Source organism: Condylostylus longicornis, unplaced genomic scaffold (genome assembly GCF_029603195.1).
Source record: "Condylostylus longicornis isolate FDR11 unplaced genomic scaffold, ASM2960319v2 ptg000135l, whole genome shotgun sequence".
In the NCBI taxonomy this organism is placed as follows: domain Eukaryota; kingdom Metazoa; phylum Arthropoda; class Insecta; order Diptera; family Dolichopodidae; genus Condylostylus; species Condylostylus longicornis.
Window position 1 is genome coordinate 4236458 of NW_026578103.1, and position 15431 is coordinate 4251888.

At 34.4% G+C, this 15431-nt stretch overlaps 2 protein-coding genes across 2 annotated transcripts; both read right to left on the reverse strand.

The window, feature by feature from the left end:
- Positions 1-4610: 4610 nt before the first annotated feature.
- On the reverse strand, positions 4611-5759 carry LOC129615132 (uncharacterized). The gene has a single exon (XM_055530209.1). The coding sequence runs from the start codon at positions 5757-5759 to the stop codon at positions 4611-4613; it is 1149 nt and encodes a 382-aa protein (XP_055386184.1).
- Positions 5760-8318: 2559 nt separating this feature from the next.
- LOC129615134 (serine protease inhibitor 28Dc-like) lies at positions 8319-14400 on the reverse strand. The gene is made up of 5 exons (XM_055530210.1): positions 14354-14400; positions 9554-10509; positions 8760-9247; positions 8590-8606; positions 8319-8523 (listed from the first exon to the last, which is right to left on the reverse strand). Exons 1-5 carry the CDS (start codon positions 14398-14400, stop codon positions 8319-8321), a joined length of 1713 nt encoding a protein of 570 aa, XP_055386185.1.
- Between the last annotated feature and the right edge of the window lie 1031 nt (positions 14401-15431).

Below are 15431 nucleotides of genomic sequence, written 5' to 3' on the forward strand. Positions count from 1 at the left end.
ATTTGTTATTGAAAAATCAAAATAAACGAATATCGTACTTAAGTTTAATGAAAACAATTACGATTAGGAGAGAATCGCGTATCTCCTGTAATGAAAAGTCTTTTAAACAAAATGTAATTAAATCAATTTACTTTAAGATTAATTTTATGGATTAAGAGTATAGTACTTTATTTTATTTTTTATAATAATAAGTTGATCAATTATTCGACTAGATAATTTCTTATAAAAATTTTCAGCCTCGGTTAAATATAATTCTTATATTATGAAGAGATCCAGTCTCACCTAACATGACACATTTAATAACCTTTGAAACTAATGAGCTTGCTTTAAATGAAATTATTTCGAACTGCATTAAGAGCTCGAGTGAAAAATTTTTTACCGGAACTTAATTTTCAAAGGAATCAGCACCGAAATCATCAACTTTAATTTGACGATTCAATTGAAATCATCAACTTTCCTACGGGTTTGTTCGGAATCATCAAAAAAAATGTATAAATGCATTGTAATATTTGATTCCATTGCGTACTTTAAAAAGAAACAATATCTTCGGAATTGCATCTACGATGCACCAGACACATTATTTCATCTTCTAAAATATCAACAAAAAAATTTGACGATGTGTTACGTTCAGAATTTATTTGATGTTGTGTCAGCGACGTTGTTAACTCTGAAATATTTGTCAAATTGTGTATCTAAAATTTTTTCGATGTTTTTTTATATACTTATTTCAATTGTAAGTAGAATTTTTTAAATTAAAATAAATTAAAACAAAAAATAATAGCTGTATAAGCATATGCGAATTTGAACCAGACAAGCTAACGAAAAGCTTCATAGTTTCGGTCCGCTCATTAGAAATACTGCAGGATGGCAGAAGGTAATTCTTACTTTGGTTGGTTGGTTGGTTAGAGTGGCCGGTGCGACCCGACTGGCCAACACCCCAATTAGCACCGACGTGCCGTTTTGCTACCACCGCCTCGTGAAACCCGGTTGTCAAAGTACGTTGGTCCAGGGCCAGCGATCAGAGCCACCCCGTTCTTTTAAGGAACTTATTTACGTCCCCGATACTTTTATTAGAAATGTTCCCCAGTTCCATTATGTCCGTTTCCCCAAATGACAACAACCTGGCCCCTTGAAGAGCCGGACACTCGCAGAGATAGTGAAAAAGCGTCTCTTTTTTGTCTATCTCCCGACAACTGCGGCATGACGTATTAAAGGGAATTCCCAGCCTAGCTGCATGATCCCCCACAGGCCAATGCCCCGTGTACACAGCCACTAACTTAGCTATGTCCGGTCGAGGCATCGCCAGGAGGCTCATTGATTTCTTATGGTCGTATTTCGGCCACGTCTTCCTAGCCGTTGCACATGTGCTCAGGCCCCTCCACCTGCGGTCCGCACATGCCACTTGGAAGCGGTATATATCAGTTTTGATGGTGTTTATAGGGACAAGAACTCGCTCGGCCCCGGAGCCGTCCAATGCCGACCCACATCTGGCCAGCTCGTCAGCCCGCTCGTTTCCTGGTATGTTCCTATGTCCCGGAACCCAGAGTAAGGTGATACTATGATGACTGCACAATCTCGTCAGCTCATCGTAGCAAAGCCCTACCAACTTTGAGAATATCTTTGGCGAATTTAGAGCCAGAATCGCAGCCTGACTATCCGTCACAATTGCGACCTCCCGGGCCACAACCAAATCCCTTCCCAGGATTTCGCATGCCTTCCATATGGCGAATACTTCCGCCTGGAACACGCTCGATCCGTTGGGAAGGCGATATGACTCCGATATGTTCTGAGTCTCCGAAAATACTCCAGCACCGACCCCATTCCTATCCTTGGAACCGTCAGTGAAGAGAGCAACATCAAAGCCTTGCAGTGGAAGATTTCTTTTCCACTGCCCGCGAGACGGAAGCTCAACCCGAAACTTCTTGTCAAGCTCAAGTCTAGGGATGCAATAGTCTGTAGCATCCGCAACCACTCCGTCCGGTAGCGACTGAAGGACATTGCCGTGGCCATACGGCCTTTCGTGCCAGCACTCAGCTTCTCTGAGTCTAACGGCGCTTGCCGCGGCCAGATTCTTAATATGGATGTCTGGTGGAAGCAAATGGAGGAGTACATCCATAGCGTCCGTGGGCGTCGATCTCAATGCCCCCGTAATGCTTATGCATGCAGCCCTCTGTACCCTACCGATCTTGGTACAGTTGTAAGCTTTCCCCAACGCCGGCCACCACACGAGTGAACCGTAAGTTAATATAGGTCGTACAATGGCCGTGTATAACCATAAAACCATTCTAGGTTTCAGCCCCCACCTCCTGCCGACCATCTTTTTGCAGGCGTAAAGTGCCGTACAGGCCCTGTTCACCCTCTCTTGCACGTTAAGCTTCCAGTTAAGTTTAGAGTCGAGTATGACTCCCAAATACTTAACTGCCGGACTCAAACTGAGCCGCAAACCACCCAATCGGGGCAGTCCAAAGCTCGGGATTTTTGTCTTAGTCGTAAAAAGTACAAGTTCCGTCTTGGCTGGGTTCACTCCAAGGCCACATCTTTTAGCCCAAGAGCTCACCACATTTAGAGATCCTTCCAAAACCCCACTGATTGTTGGAAGGTCAAAGCCGGAAACCAGGATTACTAGGTCGTCAGCGTATGCCACTGCCTTCACTCGCCTTTCTTCAAGTTGCAGTAGAACCTCGTTCATAACAACAAGCCACAAAAGTGGCGAAATCACCCCACCTTGGGGCGTTCCCCTACTAATGTACCTTGCGACACTACTATCACCAAGATCCGAATACAGGATCCTGGTCCGCAGCATGGATAATATCCAGCGTACCAAAGCATCTTCCAACCCCAACTGAGTCAGAGAATTTTCTATGGCCCACGAACTAATATTGTTGAAAGCCCCTTCCACGTCTAGAAAGGCCGCCAACGTGTATTGCTTATAATGGATAGATTGTTCGATAGTCCTCACTACCTCGTGTAGTGCGGTGTCTGTGGACCTTCCCCCGCAATATGCATGCTGGGAAGGCGAAAGTCGAACTTCCTTCATTCTGTTCCTGAGCCCTAGCTCCAGAACACGCTCCAGCGCTTTTAGAACGAAGGAAGTCAAACTAATTGGTCGAAAATCTTTGGCGCCCTCATGGCCCCTTCTTCCCGGTTTGGGAATGAAAACAACTTTTACACGTCTCCACGACTTGGGCACGTATCCAAGGATAAGACAACTTCTAAAAACTTTTAGAAGCCACGGAACTATTAGTTCCTTCGTCTTCTGTAACATAGCTGGAAATATCTCATCTATCCCCGCCGTTTTGTATGGAGAGAAGTTGTCTATCGCCCAGCTAACCTTCTCCACCGTTATAATAGCTTCAACCATTTCACTCGACACAGGCTGCCCCGGAAGGGAATCCAACTGGATAGCCTCCCGAGCCGACCCGGTATTACCCGGGAAATGCGTGTCCACTAGTAAATTGAGAGTTTCCATAGATGTTTTTGTCCATGTCCCACCCTCATCCTTCAGAAAAGAAGGACCGGTATGGTCCTTGGAAAGCACTCTGCTCAATCTGGCAGAATCTCTGGTACATTCTACAGTTCCGCAAAAATCCCTCCAACCCTGGCTTTTTGCGGAACGGATAGCCCTTTTATACTCTCTCAGGCACTCCTTATAAGGTTGCCAGAACCCATTCTTGTAGCAGATATTGAAGACATCCCTGGTAATCTTCCGGAGATTACTCAAATCTTCGTTCCACCACGGGGGATACTTTTTTTTTGAATATTTCAAAGGACAGGATGCTCTGAAAGCCACGCCCATGACTTTCTCAAATCTACTGATTTGCGCATCAAGTTCTTCGACTTCCTTAATATAGTTGTTAATATCGGGCATGACCATGAGCTTGGCCCGCACGATGGCTCTGAATTTAACCCAATCTGTTCTTTTAGGGTTCCTAAAAGGTTTGGGATTCCCAACTTCGAATCCCACCGTGAAGACTATCCAGGCATGGTCAGAATACGACCTTTTGCTAGATACCCTCCAGTCCTCGATTATACAGTTGTTAGTTTTGAGTGTTATATCTATCACATCTTCCCAGCCAGCAAACCTGTCTGTGCTAGGAAAAGTGAAGGTAGGGGTGTTGCCTCTATTTGCTATCTCTAGATTACTATCTAAGACAAAATTAAATAAAGACTCACCTCGTTCGTTGATCTCTGTGCTGCCCCAGAGGGTATGTCTGGCATTGGCGTCGCAACCCATAAGCAGACTTGCTCCTTCGGCTGCGCCAACCTCTGCTAGGTTTTGAACTTCCGGAGGTGGAGCAGGCCTATCATGAGCCATGTAGACTGAGCTCATTAATAGGTTCCCGCCGTTTCCTTCAATCCTCACCACCGTCATGTCTGCGGTACTGAAATTAGAGCAAAGAAAGGCTTTTATATGTTTTTTAGTTAAGACACAAGTTCTGATCTTACCTTCAGCTGGATCTACAATCCTGTAGAATAGGTTGTATTTCTGGGTGCCCAGTCCCTTTATCCTGTTACCGTTCACCCAAGGCTCCTGAATTAGAGCGATGTCGATGTCTTCCTCTTCTAGGAAGATCAATAGGTTATCCGAGGCTAATCTCGAATGCTTGAGATTAACCTGGATTACCCTCATCGCTCTTGCTCTTATCAGCCACCTCCATCTGTTCAAGGAGCTGGCTCGCTTCTTCTATGGCGTCCCCTTCTGGGTCCGCATTTCGAAATATTTTGAGCTTGGCATGCCGTATGCCAAACCGCAGTCTGTTGTCCCTCCTGTCCAACGGCTGTAGACTCTCCTCATTAATGAGAAGTAGGAAGGACTCACTGTTTTTCTGAGGTTCCTCCTTCTTGATAATTTGCCAATCATCCATCGGCACCTCAGGATTGGCAATCTTTAGGACCTTTAGCAACCTGTCCCCCGCAATATTCATCTTAGGGATCCAAATACGAGCCCGGGGTCTCCTAGGAATTTCCTTAGCTGGGATGAGCTCAATCTTGGACCCATCCCATGTATCGCTAATCTTAGCAACACACGAACTAAGAAAATCCCCGGAAAGCCGGTCCTCGCATTTGATCACCCTGTAGCCCCTGACTACCTCAGATGAATCGAAGCTCAGGACTTCGTTGCCATCGGTCGTTAGGAGATGTTCAACTACCATCTCCGATAATTTTGCTTCGACCTTGCACCATAATTCGGAGGACAACTTCAGGTTGGTAGACTTTCTGTCCACCACCCCAAACTGGAGATGATCACGGACCACCTCGCTCATTGTTCTCCCCTGTGCATGATTACCACTTGATGTTGAAGGTCTGGTTGTCCCTGGCTTGACGACCTTCGACCTTTTGCTCTCTTGAGCATTTCTTTCTTCATCTTGAGACCTTACTCTTTTTGTGGTCTCCTGAGGCTTCGTGCTCTTATACGCATTGTACTCGTCAATTACCTTCTGGTATTTGACTTTGTCCTCCGCGTCTTTTTCAGAAGTTTTACCTTCTGCTTCATTTTGGGCAATCTTGCCTAAAATGAAGATGGCCTTCGAATATCTCTTCTTGAGTACGAAGGCGGGTCCTTTTGATTTTCTGCTTTTGGAACTATGGCTGGTTCCTTTGGCTTTTTGTGTAGATTGTTTTGGTGGTTTTGCTACCTTACTGGTTTCATCACCACCAATCGATACACCTGCTTCCTGACTGGAAGCTAGTATCTCGTCTTCTGACGAGGTGCCAATTGGCTCTTGTTTTTTTAAAATTTTTTTAGTCGAATCTTCCATTTTGATCCCACGAGTGTGTCCGGAAAAACAGTCCATCCTGCCAGAGCCGACTTACCAGGATAAGGTCATCGTTACTCTCTGAGGCGACCCGGTATCAGAGAGACTCCGTTCGCGGTAGCCAGTATACCCCCCGGCTACCAACTAGTCCACTAGGCACGGGTCGTATAACACCATTGGATTGGGGGGGGGGGGGGGGTGGGACTTGTTGAAGATTAGCTTACGCTGTTACTTCATGCCCGTGGGACTTGCTGAAGATTGGCTTGCGCCGTTACTTCAAGCCCGTGAGATTCTCTTGGTTTTTCTGGTCTCACTTTCGACCTTATCGGCATGGTTGCACCTTCCAGATACCACAGAATTGTAGTACCCGCCGACATCGCTCTCAAGATCATTGACCCTACTTAAGCTCCTTCACCACGGCAAGGTGGAATCCCATCGAAAGAGAATTCTTACTTTAGTTTTATTTAAAATTTAATTAATTTATGTAAATTTCAAGTTTGGTGTGACTACAAATTGAAGAACATTTTGACTGCCATAAATGAGGGGATTATGAATTTACTGTCATTGCAGAAAACAGTACCTCACGACATGATACTGCTTGGCATTGGTGAAAATTCAAATTTCACCGGTATGAAAACCAGCATTAATACAATAAAAGTGGAAGAAAATAAATATGAAATTGCGGAACAAAAAGAATAGGACCAACAACAATCATCTTCAAAACGATAGGTTTGTTTGGCTTTAGAAAGACAAAAGAAAATTTATATTATACTTGGAATATATACTTGGTATATAATATAACTTCCGCGGGCCAAACGTGCATCGGAATGTATTTTTGATTACTCTAATAGTTCTTCCAATTATATTTCATATTCTGGAATGAAGCTCGTTAAATTGACCTTTATGACTGTTATACTTCTATTTACATACGTTCTAAACGGTGTGATCAAGTACGGTTAAAGTAGGTACCCTGCGTCACCTTAAAAACAACTTTTTTTATAAAACTAGAATAAGTTGCAAAAAAAATAAACTTGTACTTAAACTCAAGGTATTTCGAACCCCATTGATATTTTCTCTTGAAAGTTTTGAGTCAGCATCCACATACCTGACGCACTTATTATGATTACAAACCTATAACTAATAATATATTTAAATATTTAACAACCAATGTTATACATGCCAACATAGCGTTTAGACGAAGGTTGTTCCGTCTCCACAGCCGATTACTCTAGGAAATTCAAATTTTTAATAGAATACTAATTTTACTTAATTTCTTCTTTCATTCTGTTCCGGAAATTTGATCAAACTGCTGTTAATTTCAGCTTCTAAAGCAGTTAGACTTCTTTAAGGATTTTGGAAAACGTAGGCTGCGCTGAACCTGTGTAACAATCGTTAGACACACCTCTTTGGTAGCTGCCCTCAACTAAGAAGCGTAAAGTAGCTGCTAGTTTAATTATAGGTAAGATTTCAATATACGTTTTTGGTGCCCTATTTTCTTCCTTGAATATATTCATTAAATACAAAAAGGCCTTTTTTGAAAGTCTGTATTTACTTATAAATCTATAAATAAAACAAAATGTTTGTAAATAATTTATTTGAACAAATTATTGGCTTACACTCCACTTGTCAATTGCAATGGGTTAGAGCCGTTCCTACCTCTAAACCTTGTCATCCTTAATTTTTATGTTTTTTTAACACTTTTCTCAAAACTTTTTTAAGAAAAGTGCTTATTACCTTCACTCTGCCTTTAGTTCACCCTGCTTAAATTTATTTTTAAGATTTTTCCATTTCACTTGAAACGTGTCCTTCATGTTTATTATTCGCACTCACGTCACTCGACAATTAGAAAATTAAAAGACAAAAATGGCTCAGTATAAAATTATAGATCATTACAGCATAATTTACAAATTATAGGTAATTTCCAAAGTAATAAAATTACAAATATGAGATTCATCTTAAACGTAGAAATTTGGAGGATTGCTTATGCATTCCAGCAACATGTAATTTGAAATTTTAATTTTGTGTAAAATTTTCGAACCGTAAAAAATTTAATTTGATTCTTTTTGCTAAAGTGCATTCTCCTTTGCACAAGATGCTTTCCATATTTAAAAAATACACACCAAGAGTTTGTTCAGCCACCATAGAATGCTATTATTAAAAAACATTAATTTAAAAGGCTAAATTTAAAGTCTTTAATTTTATATTTTTATAGCTCTCACGTAAATTTTTAAAAATAAAATTAAAATTTATAAAACATCACAACTCCTTTATTATAGTATTAATAAATATTTAAAATTGTACAAAACAAATTTGGTATATGTATAAAGCTTAAGATTAAAAAAGGCTCAACAACGTAATTTTTCGAATTTCTTTCTTTATATAAAATAATTTAATGATTATAATATGAAATATAAAACCTTAAAAATATTTTACAAAAGAATTTTTGGTATAAAAATTTTCTATCATAACCTACACACAATTTTTATATAATATATAAATTTGGCAAATTCATTCAATGAATCATTATTAGAAAAATTTCATATCCTAAAAAATATTGATAAATTATATGCTTGGATCATAAACTGAACCATAAAATATTGGCAATTTGGTTTTTTCATGTCTAACTAAAAATAAAAATGGCGCATTGACTATAAATTCTTCATCGAAATCATTGCGTGGCAAATGGGATACTGTTGTCGCAGCACCCTCTATACCTTGTTCATTAATTTTTAAATTAACTTTGTGTACAATATCATCGACGAAAACTCTTTTATAAAAATTATTATTCAATTTTTTCATTTCATCCCCATAATATTGAAATGATGATGTTGACATTTTGCCAATATTTCTCTTTATTTTACGATTCTCTAACCAATTATTATTTATGAAAATTGCTTGCACGCTTCTAGGTTTTCTATGATTAGTTATAAATTTTTTTTTGTTTCTATTATTAACAAATTCATAATCATTATTATCATTTAATATTGAATCATATTCAAAAACAATTGGTTGATTAGAATGTAATAATGGTTTTGAATTAGGATGATTGTTGTAAAATTTTGAATTTTTTTTCAATAAAAGTTCCAATTTCGATTTTGATTTGTCTCCTTTTAAAATGATTGATTCATCGTTTGAAAATGCATTTTCCGTTATTGGTATGGATGCTTGCGATGGCGACGATGATGATGATGATGCAGATGATGTTAATGATGAAATAATTCCACTTAAATCACTTTCTCTACTATTAAAAAGACTTTTTATTCCCATTTGTGTAAAAAGTTCTCTTAAATTCATAGAATTTTCCAAATGCATTCGAGGCAAATTTAATAAAATCATTTTTTTCCGCATTCTCTTTGAAATGATTTCATCTATTCGATCGGAAGTCAATAGTTTTTGTAATTGTTCCAATTTTTCTTTGTTCGAATCGTATGGTATCATAATATACATTATCGATAAACTATCTTTAAATGGTAATCCTATAAATCGGCATTCTGAAATTATAAATAATAGTCATAAATTATTGGAATTAAAAATTGATTTGAATTACATGCATAGTTTTGAAAAACAAATTAAATATTTTTATTTAATGGTAATTTGAATTAAAATTTTAAAAATTATTTGAGGTTATTATACAAAATAATTATGAATTGCATGAATTAATCAACAATTCAAATCGGGCAAAATAATTAAAAATATGTATTAGGTATTTCGAATTTTGAAAATTTTCTAACATTATTAACGAATTTTTGTTTTATCAATTACAAAATCCGTAAATTATAATTTTAAAAGGAACTCACCATATTCACTGGCATCATAGTATAAATATTCACCACCATTCGCCATCATATCTACTAAAACTGGTGGAGAGCTATAACCATCCGGATAAAAATTTCTCTTCATAGTAATACTTTCTATAAATGATGTCTGCCATAATGAACGAAAATATAATGCACTTGTGATTATCATATTTGTTGTTGTATCAATATCACCCATAATTAAATTTTCAATTTTACCATTTGTTTTACGTTTTCCCCAATCATTAATATACTGACGTGCATATTCTGAATTATTTTCAAAATCTAGCAATACAATCTCAGAGTTGCTACGATAAATTGATTTAACAAAATTTTCATAATCTGATTTTAATTGATAACCACTTTGAATGAATATACCATTTGCAATATCAATTTCATGATCATTGAATTTTGATTGTAAACCATTGTCATAATTTTCATAATTAAAATTCGGTATATAAGAGCGTTTTGATGGTATTGATCTTCGAAAAATATGATATTTTTTCAAATTTCTATATTCACTTGGTATAGATGATAATTTGGGATCTATTTTTGATAAAGATGATGATCTTTTCCGTTTATTCCTTTGCACTTTAGATAAATTTCCCTCATCAATTTTATTATCTTTTGTTAAATTATCAATTAATATTCCAAATTCTTCATGTACCCTTAAAAGATTTGCATCGAAATTTGGTACTTTATCGAATCCAAGTATTTTGATTAATTCCTCTTGTGTATTAGATTTTGCCCCCAAAGCAAGTAATGATAGAACATTCGCAATACCAATAGGTGAAAATACTTGGTACTTTATATTGGTATTATATTTTGTTGATAATGTTAATAAATTTTGTGCAATTTCCAAAACATTTCTTGATAATAATTCATCTACTTTTGTCGCATACTCTAATCCTTCTCTAACTGGATTATGTGTTCTAAATTTGATATTTCCACTATTATGTCTGCATAAAAAATTTTGAAAGAAATAAAATAAAATTTTTAATTTTCAAATTTAATTCATAAAATTCAATATCTAAATTTTAATTTATTTATTTATTCAATACTGCTACATTTTTATGTATGGATTGGGTTGATTTTTTTATATACCTTAAAATATCCTCTCTATACACAAACGCTGAGCAACTGATAATTTTAAATAAAATTAATACTAAATATTTATTCATTTTTAAAATCACTGTTTGTGTCCTCTATATTACTAATTTTTTTTTTTGTTTTTTGATAAAATTGTAAATTAATTCTCAAAAATATAAAAAAAATATGCAAAATATTTAATGTTTACTCTTTGGTTATTCACACTAGAATATTATAAAAATTTACGAAACCCTGTTATTTATAGCGACTCACAAAAACTTTGAAAATGATAATTAAATAAAAATTCCCATAGTTATTTGGCCCTCTCTCTCTCTCTCCCCCTCTCTTTCTATATTTTATTTTTTAGTTTATTGCGGGATTGCCTTTAATAATTTATTGAAATGTTGACTTAAACGCCACACATGCAACAAATCAGGATAAACCAGTTGAATTAGGAATCCCTATTTTAAAATGTTTATGATCGTAAGGAAAACCATCATGAGAGAATGCATGCGGATATTTTCATATACCATATTCATACCGATATAAGTATACATAACAGTATTTTAAATATTTATGACATATTTATTATATATGTATGTGTGAATGTATTTTTTTTATCTTTACGATATCCTTTGGGATATTTCCCATATTATTATTCTTTTATTTTATACTTTTTATTTTTATTATTTTCTTTTTTATACCCTGCACTTCGTGAAGGGTATATTAACTTTGGTATGGAGTTTGTAACTACTTGAAGGAGTCATCTGCGGTATGGACATATATATATATTCTTGCTCAGCGTAAAATTCTGCGTCGATTTAGACATGTCCGTCTGTCCGTCCGTCCGTCCGTCCGTCCGTCCGTTCGCACGATAACTCAAAAACGAATAATGCAATCGACACCAAACTTTCACAAGTTTTTTCTTTTGTGCCAAGGACGAGCCCTATTGTTATTGGACTAATTCGGACCACGGGTTCGGCTAGCTGCCATACAACTCAAAGAGTTTATTTTAAATATTTCAAAAACTAATAAAGCTATAAATATAAAATTTTGTATACATGTGTCCAATTATATTCTACACATGCTCTAAAAATTATAATGGGATAGCTGCACCGGTTCGGGTGGCTGCCATACAACTCCAACAGCAAATTTTTTATATTCGGCAAAATAATAAAGTCAGATTCATGAAACTTGGCAGTCATGTGTCCAATTATAGGTCAAATATACTTCTGAAGTTTTAGAGGAATTGCTTTACAGGTTCGGGTTCCTGCCATACAACTCCAGAAGCTAATTTTAAATATTTGGAAAAATAAGAAAGTCAGATTCATGAAACTTGGCAGTTGTGTGTCGAGTTATAGGTCAGATATATTTCTGAAGTTTTAGTGGAATTGCCTGACAGGTTCGAGTAGCTCCCATACAAGTCTAAAAGCTTATTTTAAAAATTTGGAAAAATAATAAAGTCAGATTCATGAGACTTGGCAGTCGTGTGTCCAATTATAGGTCAGACATATTTCTAAAGTTTTAATGTGATTGCTTGACAGGTTCGAGTAGCTCCCATACAAGTCTTAAAGCTTATTCTTAATATTTGGAAAAATAATAAAGTCAGATCCATGAAACTTGACAGTTGTGTGTCCGATTATAGATCAGATATATTTGTGAAGTTTTAGTGGAATTGCTTGACAGGTTCGGGGACTTGCCAAACAACTCCAAAAGCTTATTTTAAATATTTGGAAAAATAATAGTCAGATTCATGAAACTTGGCAGTTGTATGTCGAGTTATAGGTCAGATATATTTCTGAAGTTTTGGTGGAATTACTTTACAGGTTCGAGTAGGTCCCATACAAGTCTAAAAGCTTATTCTAAATTTTTGGAAAAATAATAAAGTCAGACTCATGAAAGTTGGCAGTTGTGTGTCCGATTATAGGTCAGACATATCCGTGAAGTTTCTATAGAATGACTTCACAGGTTCGAGTAATTGCTACACAATAACGAAAGGTGCAGGGTATAATTCAATCGGTTTATACCGACTGAAACGTTTTTACTTGTTTTTCCTTTCAATTATTCTGATTTTTTTTTTGTGTTTGTTTGAATGTTGGTATATCTATTTTAGTACGAAAGGTGGTGTGAGGACGTGTATAGTATTTTTGTACCTGGCTAATAGTTGGCAAAGCCTAATATGTGCGGTCATTAAGAACTATAATTTGTGTGGCACGAGAGGTTTTACCAGATATCTATTAACATACAAAAGCATGAATGTATTGTATGTATACAAAATAAAATTCCATATGAAAAAACAAATGTTATGAGGAGGATTTCCGTAGCAATAAACTTAAAAGCAAAAAAAAAAGATACATTTTTAATATTTATGTTTTGATGTTTTGAGAAGGATTATCACATATAATAATTAATATTTACGTGTTGTGTTGCGTGTGGTATAAGTAAAATACGCTTTTGCGGAAGAGTTTAGCGCACTTAATTACCCATCTTAAATAGTTTTGAATTTTTTAAAAATCTTGTTTAGTGCTTTTTTTTTATTTTTTTAAGGTATTTGTGTTTGTTCTTAAATTAAAAATATCTTTAATAAATTTTAGTTAATTGAATAAATGAATCAAAGATAAAACGGATAAGTCCAAATAAGAACTTTTAGAAAAACGATTAAAATTTTGTGAGAAATATTTAACAACGAGTGATAACGACTAAAGAATTATTTGATTTAAAGCTACATTATTAGTTTATTTATTCTGTAATCAACAAAATCAAAAAAATATATTTTCTTAACTTAAAATGCCATACTAAAATTAACATCCAAAGAGCTCCTTTATACCATCCTTTATACCATATAGAAATTTCAAATGGTATGTTTGTTTGTTACGTAACTAATTAAGGAATTTCTAGATTATTATTAATAAAAATGTGTTCGAATGAGTTTACAAATAAGGTAAATAAAGCATGTAATTGATCTATGAATTTAAACGCTGGTTTTTATACTTACGTCCATAATTAAGAAAATCTCAAATTAAGTTTTTTTTTTTGTATCTTTGAACCCTATAATAAGACGAGTTGAAAATGAAAGTATGTAATTTTAACTGGATCCTTTTAATTTCAGTATGGTCTTTAATTATTTTTAAATAATTCTGAACGAGCTTGTGTAAATTTAAAGAAAAAAATTCAAATGCCTTTCAAAGTATATAATTTTAAAGGTATTTGAAATTTCGGTTTTGCTCCTCCATATGTGGATCTAATGGCTCCTTCTTTCTCTCAAATGTGTTGTAAATTTTGACTTTTTTGAATATTGTAATATTTACTGAACTATTTCATCAATAAATTATTATTAATTTTCATTGAATTGAATTAAGCTTTCAGATGTACTTTAAAAATTCAAATGAAACTTATTATTGTTTTCCTTCGATTAAAGGTTTTTATTCTCATGTGGAAAATTTTAATTAAACTATACGTCATTTTATAGATATAGGTACTATAAATATTCATACATATACAATACAAATACAAGTACATGTAAGTTATATGTGCAATTTAACAAAAAAACATACAAGTACACCAATTTTATTAACATACAAAGAATTATATATTGCCTCTAACAATGCTAATTAAAACCATCTATGTAAAAACACAATAAAAAAATTTATATGTATATAGAATTAATATACCATATGTGTACATATATATATTCCCCATTACACATATGTTTACTTTGTTTTTGCATATACTGCAGATTCACATCCTGTAATTCCTAACATTTCATATTTTCCCACTTTCAATTCGGATAAACTAAAACAAAACAAAAAATTTTACGTACATATGAGCATCATATTGTGCTTATATTTTATATATGAAGTTGTATATTCGATTCCCATTGTGCACATATGCATTTATGTCTGAGAATGTTATGTTTATTATATACACATATGATTTTTATTTAATTTTATGATATTTACTTAATATGGCCAGTTGAAAACCCTTAGGGAAAATTATTGCCTAATATATGAAAACAATGTTCTTTTTTCCAGGAATTTCCTACATATGTGACCATCATATGATCGCGAGAACATAAAATCTTATATTATTTAATGTGTAAAATAATCTATACAAATTTGCCTAAAGTTGAGATCCTCTTTATTAACTATTTATACAGGCGTTTCCTTAACAATTTTATTATCAAAAAGAAAGGAAAATAAAAATTTAACTGTTTTTGCTATTGTAATTTCGAAATAGCTGAAAAAGGAAAAATGAATCAGGTAAAATTACATATGCACATATATGTACATATGTACATATAGAAATAAAATGACAACTCTAAACAATGTTCACGTACAATTGCTATTATTTCGTATACAAAAATTTGAATATAAAAATAACAATATATACAAAAATACATACATATATATTATAAATAATATGTATATATTTCTATTCTGTTTAACATTTTTTTCATTAAATATCCTTTAAATGTTCACATTATTTAAAAGTCAATCGAGTTTCTTTTTCGTTGGCAATTATACAAATTGCTCAATTTGTTGGACGTTCATTCCTTCATATATATTAGCATATAAGTATATTAGCTTTATACCTATTTGAAAATAAAGATATTATTATGAATATTTATATAAGTATGTATAAGTATGTATACTAAGTATGTATATACTAAGTATAATATTGATGTAGCTCTTATTTTACAATATGCAAGCATATGAAAGAAAACTGTGGTTTTCGGTTTGAATATAATTTTAGTATTGTACAATATATATACATACATACGAGTACATATATT